The 13,982-nt window shown below is 56.7% G+C and overlaps 1 protein-coding gene across 2 annotated transcripts in view; it reads right to left on the bottom strand.

Annotated features, from left to right (window-relative positions):
• Positions 1-13,982, bottom strand: part of ACOX3 (acyl-CoA oxidase 3, pristanoyl) — a 47,998-nt gene that overhangs the window by 20,173 nt on the left and 13,843 nt on the right. For both annotated transcript variants that reach the window (XM_060013038.2, XM_060013039.2), the window contains exons 7-11: positions 11,336-11,424; positions 5,899-5,995; positions 3,874-4,056; positions 2,078-2,200; positions 427-547 (exon numbers count right to left, since the gene is read on the bottom strand). In XM_060013038.2, coding sequence (XP_059869021.1) covers positions 427-547; positions 2,078-2,200; positions 3,874-4,056; positions 5,899-5,995; positions 11,336-11,424 — 613 coding nt within the window. The remainder of the gene's footprint in view (positions 1-426; positions 548-2,077; positions 2,201-3,873; positions 4,057-5,898; positions 5,996-11,335; positions 11,425-13,982) is intronic.

The following is a 13,982-nucleotide window of genomic DNA, read 5'->3' on the forward strand; positions in this document are numbered from 1 at the left end:
TACTGCCAAAGCCATTAACTAAAAAGTTCCAATTCAGATGAACAGATAAGCTCCTTCCTCTTCTGGTTTTCGGTCTCCACGCATCGTGACACCCGGATTTCGACCGAGGAGCATCAGGTGGCGGCGAGCCGAGGGACTGGACTAGGGCAGGGGTTGGCAAACCCGCTCTGGAAAGTTCCAGCCAGTCAATGTTTTAGGCTTTGCTGAGACGGCTCTGCTGGGCGGGTGGAGTGGGAACACAGCCACAGGAAGTGTGTAAACAAATGGGTGTGACCCGGGGGCCAACAAATCTTTATTCACAAAAACCTTTACCCACAGAGACGGCCTTTGGCCCGCAAACGACGGCTGTCGTTTGCCGACCCCTGGCCGTGAGCCACATGGTGCGGGAGAGGACAGGAGACCAGCCCACGTGTCCCCAAAACCTACTGGCCAGATAGCCGTGTCCTCCGCACGCCTCCCGGCACTCCTGGATTCCGCGCTGGGCCGTCCACGAGGCCAGGGGCTTGCCGGCCGACGCCAAGGCGTGGATCTCGCGTCCCAGCTCTGCCTTGGGAGAGAGAAGCCAACGAGAACAGGTGAAAAGAGGCTCCGACCCCAGAGGTCAGGGGTCAGTTCAAGCACAGCCTCAGAGGCTCATGTCCCCTCCAGTCTAATCCGAGGTACCCGACAACTACAAAGGAAAGAAACCCAGTTTTAGTTTAAAAAACAGGATTCAAGTAAACAGGGATACCCTGCAGTACAGTCACACAACTCCACGACAGTGAAAATAAACGACCACGGCTCTGCCCAGCCGGTGAACACGGGGTGGGAGCGCGGGGGAGCGGGAAGGCTGATGGCAGAAGAGCATAACGTTATGACTCCGTTTACTCGAAGTCTGCAGCGGAGACTAAGAAGAAACCCAAGGGGTGGGAGGCGGTGCCGAGACGCTGCCCCCAGGGGAGAGGGTGGCAGGCGGCCCCAGAGGACTGCACAGACATGGCCACTCAGTCCACACTGCGCGGAGGCCCAGCCAGCATCCCCAGCCTTAACACGTCTAGTAAATACTCTTTCGCCTCGACTCGATATTCAACGTAGTTACAAGAGAGACACACACACACACCCGCTAAATAACGTGATGTGTTTGACCAGCGTTTTCAACTTCGAAGAAGGGCTACTTTATAACCTGTGCCTGGGTTGAAGCACTGAGTTTCAGAAAGAACAGAGCTCGACGACACGTCAAAACATTTTTAACAGGACAACTCCATTGTCCGCTGGCAAAAGGTTCAATGACTCACGCTGGGGAGAAAAAACACGCGTAACCCTGCACTCCTGATGAAACGGTCTTCAGGGTCACGGTTGTCACGGTCGGCCTGACTGCTCAGCCGTGCACACTGCCGGCAAGCCCCCGCCCCCCCCGCCTCCCCCTCCCCACCTCTGGACCCCTGGATGTTTACGCTGAATATTCCAAAACGTGCTAATTTGATACAGGCTTTTCAGGGCGTGGTACGTAACCCCGATCTGCAGCATTCCTAATCAGTTTTCAGACGCCCTTGGTGTGATTCCCATTTCACCGCTGCCCAGGAGGCAGCGTAAGGGGGGAAAAGAAACAACACATGAACCGTCCACACAGAAATTAGCGGAGGACCCCTTTCTACGAAGGGGCCGACCTCAGTGGGTTTGCACGCTCATTTCTGGAGCAAAGCCCCGCCTGTCAAGTCAAATCCGGTCAGCTGGATTCAGACCTTTGTCAGGTTGTTTACAAAGGGATCAGAACCGTGAAATCGACTGAGGGGCCGGTAATGCGGATTTTGCAAAACCATCATGTTCTCAAGAGGAGAACAGCAGCTGAACTCACAGACGGGAACCAGGAGACGTGTCAGCACATCCTTGAGAATCGGGAATGTGGACACGTGCCTGACACGTTCCCATCGCAGCGAGGGCTCCGAGAGGACACAGCCCACGGGTCAGGTCGGACGGAGCCTCCATCCCCGCGAATCCACGCACCGAGGCTGTTCTGAAAGAAAGGCTGAATCTGTGCTGCCCAACCCGTGAGATTTAAAGGATGACAAACGCTGTGGAGAAAAGCGGAGACCCTCACCTGCCTGGCGCTCCGGTCTTTCCCCAGAAGGCCTTGCTGAAGCTCCACCAGATCCAGGAAGAGAGATTTGGAAAAGTGGTCCAAGGCATAGGCCGCGGCCAGGTACGGGAGTAAACGCCATTGCTGAAACAGACAAGTCCCTGCCTGGAGGCCTCCAAGTGCCCCCAGGGCCCGCCTGCCTTCCGGGGCTGGAGCGCCAGGAACCCGCTGCCCACCGTCCCCACTCGTTGCAGAAGGTCCCGCACGTCTCCCGGACCCACCCCCGTGACGCCTGCCCCCCGACGCTCTTCCGGTGCGGCCGGGTCTCCCGCACCACCCTGACGACCCCACTCAAGGAGAAACTGTGCCGCGTGCACCACCCTGCACGGCCCCCTCACCGCTCTCCCATCCACGTGGCCCCTGAGCCAGAGCAAACGCTGATCTACAAGAGAACTAAGAAAGCCAGGCGGCCGTGCCTGAGCGCGGGGCCCCCCTGGCGATGCCCGGGCTTTGGGAGCCTACGGGGAATGAAGCGACCACCCCCAGAGCCAGACGGGGAAACAGGCTCATGGAGAGCCGAGGGAGGGTGTCTCTTTCACCAGCGCACATCCGCTGTTGCGTGGATGGAGGGGGCGGAGCCTGAAAGGACCTGGGAGACAGGTGCCACCGTCGGCAGCACTGTGGTCACCTGCCGTTTCCTGGGTGTGGTCACGGTGCCAACTGCTTCTCATGCACTAACGTATTTAATCCTTACAGCCACTCGCAGAGAGGTATTATCAGCAGTCCCAACTTACAAAGGAGAATACTAGAGCACAGAGAGGTTCAGTGGCTTGCCCAAGGACACACAGCAGGGAGGGGGCGGACCTGGGGTCAGGAGCCCAAGCATGTGGCTCAGGTGGGCTCTCGTGATCGCTGAGCCAGGCCTGATGCCCAGGCAGTCGGATGTGCCGTGACCTCACCAAGGCCACAGGGTTGGTGGTGTGGTGGACACTGTGTGCCAGCCCGGCATGAGCCAGGCACTGGGCTTTTCCTTACTTGTTTATTTGGTATTAAAACAGGTTCACGGCCATAGTAAAAGAAGTCTTAAAAGAAACAACTTCGATTCAGTTACAATTTCCTGAAACTTGCGCTCAGATACACCTTTGCTCAGGCCTAACTGGCCAAGACCTGGGTCCGACTTAGCTGCTGACTCTGGCAGGAGCCACTGACTCGAGCCTCGGGGACCCACCTGGATCCCCAGCCCACCTGGTGTGCAGGGCAGCTGCCCGGTGCGCACAGAAGGGCTGGGGCCGCAGGGGCACCGGGGGGGGGCTCGCTGTGATAAAATGCGTCCCCCGCCCCGCCCCGGCGTCCAGGTGATGCCCAGCCTGAGTTGCACCTTTGCCATCGAGGGCTGCCGCATCTCGGAGGACCCGGAAGGCGAGCGTCCCCCCTGCTAGAGGACGTCACCACGAACAGTGCTGCCCCCTCAGCTGCTGTGTCCTGGGGTCACTTCCCAGGGATGGGACGAGCGCGTTGGAGTGTGGCCTGGACGTCAGGGTCCCGCAGGTGGGATGAGCGTGCGCACCTGCTCCCTCGGCCTCACCAGAGCGCGTCCTGCTGGTCGTACACACTCCTGTTCAACTAAAGACCATTTATCGAGACCGCGTGTGGCCCCAGACGCCGCACTCCTTCCCTGTGAGTGTCTGTCACTCCCTCTGTTAACTCCTGAAGAGGCCTGACCAGCAACCAGCAACCCAGGTGCAGCGACCTAAGAGAGGAGGTATGTCTGCACGCGGAGCAGAACGAAAGTGAACTCACGCCTGCGGAAGCTGTACCTGCATCGGATACTCCAGCACCGGTACTTCCTCCTCGTCTGTTGGTCCAAACTGACGCCTGGTGGCTGAGAAACGCAGAGCTATGGACACGGCCAGCTTTAGGTTCACGACGGACATGCCCGCGATGGCGACCCGGCCGGAGGACAGGCTGCCCAGGGACTCGCTGAAGTGCTGCCTGGCGTCCTGCAGGAGGAAGGCAGGTGAGGGCGGACCTGGGACCCGCAGGCTGTCTTGGGGACGGGCACAGACGTGGAGGGGCGCTCCTTTATTCACTCAACACTTCCAGGCCCTGCCCCCAGGGCGCCCCAGGCACAGGCCCCTGGGCCCAGGAGGCCAAGCTGCATGGGGGCCGGCGTCCCCATCACGGGATGCTGTGGGGAGGCACAGAGGATGCCTAGTGACAGGAGGACGGGGCCCCGGGCAGATGTACCATCTGCAGAGACCTGCAAACGGCCACCGGGAAGTACGAAGCCCCGCTCCCAATCCCACCGAGGACCGGACAGTTGTGCCGAGAGCGACGCAGGAGCCGAAGCAGAGGGCATGGCTGGCACCGACATTTCGTTTATAAACCAGGCTCCTTCCCCCACCCCCTCACCCCCCACCTGGGATTCCTCCCGGTCCGTCAAACCACCATTCTAAGCGGTGTGATGGTCAGCTGCTGTCCTTTGTGATCTCTGAAACCGGGTAATTGCCCCTGTGCGTCTGTTTTTAACGTGTTGTAAATCGCAACGCGCTTATCGCTGTTTCCAACAGCGGCTCGTGCTTTAAGGGCCGTCGGCGGTGTTTGGGTACCTCTGCCCGTAAGGCTCACCCAGTTATCCGATCACATGCACCTCCCTTACCCCCTGCTGCTCCTCCTGGGTTCACTTATTTTACTATTCGGACTTTTCTTCCAAAATCATGTCCACGCTGGTATTTGTGTGGCAACACGTCAAGCCTCTGGCCGACAATATTGATTCTGTTCTCACGCACGAATGACAGTCCAGCTGGATTTAGAAGCAGCGTGTTTACAGTTGTTTGCCCTCAATGGTTTGAAGCGTCATCTCACTGACTTCTCGCGTTCGGCGTCGTGCCGGAGAACTCTGAGACTAAAGGGGCTTCTATTCCGTGGGAGTTGGCCCAGCATCCTGTCTCTGGAAGCCCTCAGCATCTTCTCTACGAGGTTCTGACACTTCTCCGCAGTGAGTGTGGGATGGGAGACCCTGACTCCCCCTCTATGGGCCCCTCTGTCAAGGTTTTCTTCCTTCTTTACTTTAGAGACATTTACCTTCATCGTTTCTGCAAAACGTTGTCCCCGTGGTTCTCTCCGTCCTTTCCTGCCGCCTCCTTCACTCTGATTTCCAACCGCTCATTCACTCTCCCGCTGTTGGTACCCCATCTGTTGGGTTCTCTCGATGACTTACTTTCGTACTTTTCATTCATTTTTTATAGCGCTGTTTCCATTCTTGAACGGCTTCCCGTGTCACCTCTAGCTTCTCTCGTCATCTGAAGGTACCCGTCACACTCGTTGAAGCCCTGTTCTCTCGGCTCCAAGCAGCCGAAGCTCAACGTCAGGCGGGGTTCTCACACGCGCACGTGCTGCCGGGACGCGTCATCCCGGCTGTGGGTTCAGGCCTGGGAGGGCTCAGCTACCCTGACTTGGCCACGTCTGGAAAGCGCCCGGGGCCGTGCCACTGCATGTCTACGCTCAATGAACTTAGGGGCGTGGTCAGACACCAGAGGACACTGTCACCCCCGTTGGTGCACAGCCCACAAGGCGACCCTTCACTCTTAAGCCCCTGGTGGGAATCAGCACCAGCGGGGGCAACCTCCCTGACTGAAATGCCGGGGGGCTGGCAGGGGCGGGGTGGGGGGAGGTCATCGTGCTCGGGGCCCTGGGGGTGTGGCCGACCCAAGCACTCCCGTCCCTGTTGGCGGCACTGGGACCTGATCCTAGACAGGTTTGCACGGGCCACGGGCTCCTGTGGTGACTCTCCCCCCTGAGCACAGGGGGTGGGTGTCCTGTGGGCCTGGAGGCAGCTGTACCTTAACATGGGTGACGTAGGTGCCCTCGGGGGTGATATCTCCTGAGCGGTTCAGCAGGTCCTGGCGAGGAATCCTGACTTTGTGGAACATGGCAAATCTGTGTGGAGACACAGCACTTCTGGTTAAACTGGGGTCGGCCCCCGGGGCTTATCTCCTCTCCCTCCTGAAACTCAGTCAAATAAAAGCAAAGGACAGGGCTTCCCTGGTGGCACAGTGGTTGAGAGTCCGCCTGCCGATGCAGGGGACAGGGGTTCGTGCCCCGGTCCGGGAAGATCCCACGTGCCGCGGAGCGGCTGGGCCCGTGAGCCATGGCCGCTGAGCCTGTGCATCTGGAGCCTGTGCTCCGCAACGGAAGAGGCCACAACAGGGAGAGGCCTGCGTACCGCAAAAAAAAAAAAAAAAAGGCAAAGCACAGCTCAAAAGGTGACATAATCCCCAAAAGACCAAAAAAAACAAACCCAACGAAACACAACAAAACAAAAACGCAGGAGAGAGAAGGCACCAGTAGACAAGACATTTCAACTAATTTTTTTATCCAAAAAAGTAGGCGTAAGCAAAAGGTGGTATGAGTGATGGGCTCTGCGTGAGATAAAGTGGCCGTCTGTTGGTAATGATGGAGGTGAGCCCCCCCACCCCCACTACCGCCGGCGCTCGGGCCTCAGGGCTGCACGCGGGCTCCCGCTACACTACACGCTAGGAGGAAACATCCTCGCTCGCTGCGGCCAGAACACCTGGGACCGGTCATTCGGCAGAAAAGGCGGGACCGTTTTCATAAAGATGAGAATCTCCGGTTCTCACACTTGACTCCCACACCAGAGTCCACACACGGAGTGACAAAGTCAGCAAACTGAGGTTTTAAACGTCCCGAGTCAAACGGGTACTGCACCATCCCATTAGGGCTCCAGGGCAGGCGAGTCAGCTTCCCTGAGCAGCTGAGAACACGCGTGCACACGCATCCCTGGGGAACACGCGTGTGTCAGTAATCGAAGGTGTTTTCTGTGGTTGTCAGGAAGGAAGATCTATCTCACGACAGCGCAGGAACAAGGTTATGCGAAGTAACGGGTGGTACGGACACTGCAGAAAAACCCAAACCATCTTAAAATATCAACAGTTCCGACAGCGCCTTATCTGACTTCTAAGCAGTTTCGATGTCACACGGAACATTCTTTTACTGAACCAGAGGAAGCAGCTCTGGGGAGAAGGGCAGCGCCCTGCGGAGAAGGGGGGCAGCTCCGCGTACCACCCCCCAGCTCCTGCTTGGATCCCAGGCTGTGTGGCTCCCCAGCCACCGTCCGAGCCACGGTGCTTACCCCCACCCCGAGCTGTGTCCTGATGGTCTGTGCCTCTTCTTGTCCCATTTCCTGCAACAGTCTCCCCCTTGGCTCTCTCCAGACCCCACCTCGTCCCCCTGTCCCGCACACGGGAGCAGAGGCCTGTCTAAACCTCAGCTCGGAATGGTCACACCCAGCACGAGAATCTTGGGTCCCTGGGACCAACAGAATCTAAACCCGTAGGGAAACGTGGTGAGCCCTCCGGCGGGACCCCTGTCAGCTGCTGCCTCCTTGTAGCCCGCAGCCTGTAGCTGGGTCACATCTGCCTGTGACCGTCAAGCCGGCCAGCCCCTCTCCTGGCCTCGGGGCCGACGGCCCTCAGAGCGCTGCCACCTCTTCCAAGATGCCTGCCACGATTCCCACGCCTGCCCCGAGGTGAGCACCCAGGGGTCCCACAGCACCATTAGATGGCGGTCCTGGCCATGTTGCCCACTGAGCCACTTGCCTTTCGGTGGCCGTTAGGGACCCTGTTATAAGGGGGCCACATGCCTGGCACCCAGCAGACACGTCCTAAGTGCCGGGGATGAATCAACAGCGGCGAGACATTGTCCTTAGGGCGCTGGTGCACCTCCACAGAACCCCGAGTCCCGGGGCAGCCTTGAGGGGTGACACAGCCAGTGCACCTGGGGAAGAGCTGAGAGCCAGGGCTGGGCGTGGGGCGGCTGGAGGGGCCCCTCCCAAACTCCTTTGGAAGCGACTAGGATTTCTGCACGTGAGGCCACCAGGGCCCCAGCAGCATCCAGGCCAGGGTCTCCCTCCGGCGTATGAAACGCAGGCCCGGCCCGAGCACCCGAAGGCCCTGCCTGGAAGGAGCCACTCATCGGGGCCTTTTGGGGCGACTCTGACGGGCCCCGGGACCCACATCTCTAGAACGCCCGGCCTCAGTGCCGACGTCCCTGGTCTGGTCCAGCTCACCACTTGAAAGGCGAGGAATGCTTTCACAAGTCTGATGCTGTCAACTGAGGGCGCCCTTTTTAAGGAGTGGAAACTCTTCACCCTCCCTGCCACGCAGGGATGGAACAAGGCGGAATGTATTTACAGGCGCAAAACTATTCGCTGGAGCTTAACTGAAATCGAAATTTTACACATTCTCTTTTGAGCACTGCCATGTGGCAAAGGCTGTTCCAGGAACAGTCGATGCTGGCCAGCCTGGTCACAATCCCCAGTGTCCCCCGAGGGCAGGGGGGCGGGGGGCCGCACAGGTCGTATCTGACACGGGGTGTGCGTGTGACACGATGGCGTGAGCATACGGCAGGGCTGGGGGGCTTGCGGGCGGCAGACCCTGCCCCAGGCCCCGCACCCCCTTCCTCCTGGGCCACCCGTTCCACCTCCCGGTGGCCTCCTTACTCCTGGGGCCTCTCACTGCTGCCCCAGCCCCACCTGGGCCCCAGAGCCTCATGGGACGTCCTCCCAGCCGCTCTGGAGACGCTTCCCCGCCTCACCTCTGAGCAAGTGTGAGGATGCCCGCAGCCCACCTTGAAGGTGAGGCCCAACCGTTCACTGGAGGGATCTCTCCTGATTTGCTTTTAGAGTTATTTGGCTAAAAGTAATCCGTGCAATTTACGTCTGCCTCTGATTTCTACACAGTCTTCCCACAGACTCACGAATCCTTGTGACCTACCTATGAACTGTTGACCACTTTTTCAAAATAAAAGATCTCAATCCCGACCCTGCTCTGCAAGCGGCCTGCAAACAAGGAAAGCCAGGGATTCAGACCCGCGCGCCCTCTGCTGGGCGTGCGCCCCGAAGCTGGCAGGGACAGCTGCGTTTCTGGCGGGGCGGGCACTGCCTGCGTCACCGCCCCTGGCCCACATCCCAGCCCCAGTCCAGCGGCCGAGGGACCCCAGGCACCACTGAACCTTCAAAGGCGCAGGGTACGGCTGCTTCCACGTCCTGTCTGCCGGCCTCCAAGTGGCCCCATGGGAACGGCGACTCTGGTTTGGGGGGGCCGCTCTGAGCCGGCTTCAGGGTAGTCGCCATGCTGCCCCCTGGCGGCACCGGGCTGGCACTGCTGAGTCTCAGAAGAGCTTTGCCCCTCGGACGCGACATGTTTATTTAGGAGGGCCTTTGCTACGTTGGTGTGACTCCCTGGGACCATCGCAATAAGAAACAAATACTCAGTCTCTAAAACGGGACTAACAGTTTCTGAAACGAAACTAACACACCATTGTAAAGCAGTTATACTCCAATAAAGATGTTAAAAAATAAAATAAATAAATAAAAATAAATAAAACGGGACTTGATTTGCAGGACCAAGGGCAGAGTTTTTCACGGATGTCCCAAAACAGTGTTAAAGGTTCTAACTTGTAAAAGCAAATGAATGGGGACTGGAGATCTGTGACCTCACCCAAGGCCTTCCTTGGACAGCAGTGACCCAGCAGCACTTGTTCACAGCTGGAGGGTCATTTCCCACCGCCAGGCGCCTGGAGACACACCTGCCCGGCCTTACGTGTGAGCACAGACCCTTCCACAGATGGAGTCACCGTACACGCATTTTCCGGGTCCCACAATGGGATGCGTGGATCTAATAAAGGACGCTCGTGCTCAGGGCCCAGAGCAAGACGGGGCCTTCCACCTCCACCTCCCGCATGGTCCTCCTTGACGCTGACTCACCTCGGCCAGATCGGGTCCATCTTCTCAAACACTCCAAGCCGCGTGGCGGCCTCGCCCTGAGGGCTGCAGAGCTTCCCCTGCCCCAAGGACCACAGGCCACATGACCCATCCCTGCTGGGGGGCCCCATGCACCCGCACAAAGCAGTGATGGAAGGGAACTGACACCCTCCTCCCCCCACCCCAGGCTCCAGCATTAATTAACAGGCTCTTTTCACAGGCCAGCGAGAGAGGCACTTAAAGCTCTAGACAGGTATAGGTTAGAAGGGCTGTGTGTGTGTGTTTCTGGTTTCACGTTTTAGCAACATCCTTCCGTTTTCTCCTCCAGCTACACAGAGTGAAAATCGATGGTTCTCCCGCCCTCTCTGGTACAGGCTGGGGCCCCACCTGTTCTGAGGGTCCAAGCAGAGGTTTGAGACACTCTCCGTGCCCCCAGCTCCCCTACCTCTGGGGAGGGGGGACAGCTGAAAGGAGGTTTCTCCACGCTTAGGGTGGTGGGAGACCACCTGGCCCAGCTTCTGTCTCGGAGATGAGCTGCTGCTCCTGACTTACACTCAGAATGACCGGGGTCAGGATAAGCAGCGGGCTCCAACTACAGCGAGGCGGGCTCCTCTGTTCTCTGCCCCCCGACAAAGCGGCAGGTATGCAAACGTTCCCGAGACGCAGCGTGAGGTGCACGACTAAGGAACCCCCGGCTGTGCTTCCCCCCCAGGTAGAAAGCGTCTCAGGAGAACAGAGGGGCGCAGCCAGGCTTTCCGGGAGACGGCACGTTGAGTCCCGCCCGCAGGCGCAGGTGATGAGAGCACTGACAGGTAGCAAAGGCCCCCAGGCAGGGCTACGAGAGGGCCCGGCTTGGGGACATCATGCCCACCTTACAGAGGAGGAGAGGGCCAAGAAAGCTGGTCAAGATAACACAAAGAGGCAGAGGTGGACCCAGGATTTGAACCCAGATCTGCTTCCAAAACTCATGCCATGAATGAGCCCGGGAATCCCTCAGGGAGACTCCAAGGCCCTTCCTGACGTGGCTCCCCTGCCCACCCGCCCCCCTCCAGCTCCCCAAGCCCAGCTCTCATCTCAGGCCACTCTGCCCCCGCTACCCGGCACCCGGCTCTGTCCCCAGAACCAGCGTGGACACCTGTTGGGTGCCTGAGCTCCAGGATGGGGAGCAGGGCCCGGGTCACAGGCCGAGGCCCCCACGGGATACGGGTGTCCAGCCTGAGCCTGGCCTGACAGATGGAGTGGCCACCTGCCGGGGAGAAGCCTGTGTGCTCTGCACTTGGGGCCACTTATGTCTCCTGAGGTTGGAGTACAAACGGGACCCGGCCCTTCCCAACATGATCTCAAGTGCAGAGGTAAGGCACATCCCACAGGAGCCTGGGAGGGCACGGGGACAGCACTGAGGGAGCCGGTGGGCTCACAGGGGGGACGTGCTGAGCAGGCAGCCTTGAGGAATGACCCCTGGAGGAGCGACCGTCAAGTACAAGGTGCGCGCTCACCCGTTGTCCAGACCGTTCTGTCCAAGCTTCCTTCCGATGTCGCCAACCATCACCCCTGGCATGGGAAGAAGGGTCTTCGGGTCCCGAATCTGCAAACCACAGATGGGAACTCTTATGACCACACGAGAATCAAGATGAAAATGTTCGAAACCCCCAGGGACCGAGCCACAGGCTCCCTCTGTGTAGCTGCCGTGGGTTGAAGTGTCCTCCAAACATGTGACCTTGTTGGGAGACAGGGTCCTTGCAGATATCATTAAGGATCTGGAGGTGAGGTCACTCTGGGTTACCTGGGTGGGCCCTGAATCCAATGACCGCTGTCCTCCAAGAGTCAGAGGAGGAGAGGGCATGGAGAGAGGGGGGCCACGTGCAGATGGAAGCAGAGACGGGATGGAAGCGACCACAGCCCGAGAACTCGGGGGTCACCAGAAGCTGGAAGAGATAGGAAGGACCCTCCCATGGAGCCTCCGGGGGGAGTGTGGCCTTTCTGACACCTTGATTTCAGACCTCTGGCCTCCAGACTGTGGAGAGTAAATTTCTGTGGTTTCAGGCCCCCAGTGTGTGGTGCTTTGTTTGGTTATGGTGGCCCCAGGACACTGACGGAGGAGCTGATTAGTACGTGCTGCCTGGAGGAGGCCAGGTATTTCCCAGGCACGTTTTCGATGGAGGACTTTCCACTGGCTTTTCATGAAATGACAAAACGGCTGTGCACATATTGCTGTGGATTACTTTTGTAAATCTCTGCTCCCCCAGATGAGCTTCCAGTAGATATACTTCCTAACACACACAGAGACAGCTGGCTCCCTGGTCCTCGCCTCGTGCGGTCTAAGCGGACAGTATGGAGTTTCGTTCTCAAAGACCTTTAGTGATTCCTGCCAGGCGTGACTGCGCCACCCTCCCCTCCCAGGGTCATCTGCCGATGGCTGTTGATATTTTGGGTCGTCATAAGTGGCGGGTACTATAGGCATCCAGTGGGCAGAGGCCAGCGATGCCACTAAACATCCTACAGGGCACAGGGTGGTCCCGCAGCATGGAATTATCCAGCCCCGAACGTCAACGGCACGGAGGCTGAAAAAAAACTCCGTGTTAAAGAACTACTGAATTTGTACTATTAGAAATTTAGCTATTTGTATGAATTGCTAGTTTTTCTTTCTTTCAGTGGAACAGTTAGCTAATTTAGTTGAACTTTATAATACGGATAAAATAAAATTGAAAGCTAGCGACAAACAATAAGGTTCAGTGAAGATTCAGATAAAAACTCTTATGAAATAGAAAAAAATCGTTTTTAAAAAAAGATGGAGGGCTTCCCTGGTGGCGCAGTGGTTGAGAGTCCGCCTGCCGATGCAGGGGACACGGGTTCGTGCCCCGGTCCGGGAGGATCCCACATGCCGCAGAGCGGCTGGGCCCGTGAGCCATGGCCGCTGAGCCTGCGTCCGTCCGGAGCCTGTGCTCCGCAGCGGGAGAGGCCACAACAGTGAGGGGCCCGCGTACCGCAAAAAAAAAACAAACAAAAACAAAACAAAAAAGATGGAGAGGAGAAGAGACATGAAAAACAGTTAGTGATTTTCAAGTAATCAGACAGAAAAACACTGCTAATGCCAGTTTTCAGTTCATCCAGAAAGAAATGATAACATCGTCCTTACAAACTTCACGTTAACCTCTCAAATCAAGGAAAGGACGCTCACTAAAGTCAAAACCAGAATTAAGTTAATGGTCTCCTCTTCTCAAAAGTATTAAATTGTATCAATTTACATATAACATTTCCCATAATAGCTGGAGACTGGCCACCTGATGTGATATAACAAACGTGCAATGAATTACGCCCTCTGGTAGATACACTGCTACGTGTAAAGTAAATAAGCTACAAGGACACGTGGTACAGCACAGGGAATGTGGCCAATATTTAATAATAACTTTAAATGGAGTAAAAACTATAAAAATTTTGAATCACTGTATCGTACACCTGAAACTAAAATAACGTTGTAAATCAAGTATACCTCAATAAAAAGAAACCACAAAAATTTTTTAATTAAAGGAAAAGAAGTATTGGTACCTAAATAGCGGTAGCCACTACACTGGATTAAACTAATCGTGTTGAATTTTCCAATAAAAAAAATTATACCCCTCCACTCATCAGCTAATGACCTGTGGCACATAGCACATTCTAATTAAATAGTTTTGTGATGACTTATTTCAACCTCTCTTTCTGAGTAGACGGTAAACTCCACGAGGGCAGGATTCATGCCGCCCTCGAGCCTGCCCTGGATGTGCACTAAGTACACAGAGGGGATATGTCAGATGGAGGCCCGCAACATCCTACTGAGTGTTTAAAGCACAACGTGTAACAGAATCCAGAACACCATGGCTCTACAATCTAAGAGCCGGAGACACTGAAAGACGTTGCATTCAAGTCCGATTTCCATAAGAAGTTCACTTCGGGTACAAATCTGTACTCCAGAAACAGTGTATGGTTGCCTTAGGTATCAAAAACTACACCTGGTCTGCAGGGGTTCATTGCAAATTGAAAAATAAGGACATGAGCACCAAAGGGAAATGGGTCAACTGGACGTCGTCAAAATTCGAGCCCTTGTGCACAGAGGACGTTATCGAGAAAGTGAAGACAATTTTAGAACAGGAGGAAATACTCGCC

This window comes from Delphinus delphis, chromosome 5 (genome assembly GCF_949987515.2).
Source record: "Delphinus delphis chromosome 5, mDelDel1.2, whole genome shotgun sequence".
Lineage (NCBI taxonomy): Eukaryota > Metazoa > Chordata > Mammalia > Artiodactyla > Delphinidae > Delphinus > Delphinus delphis.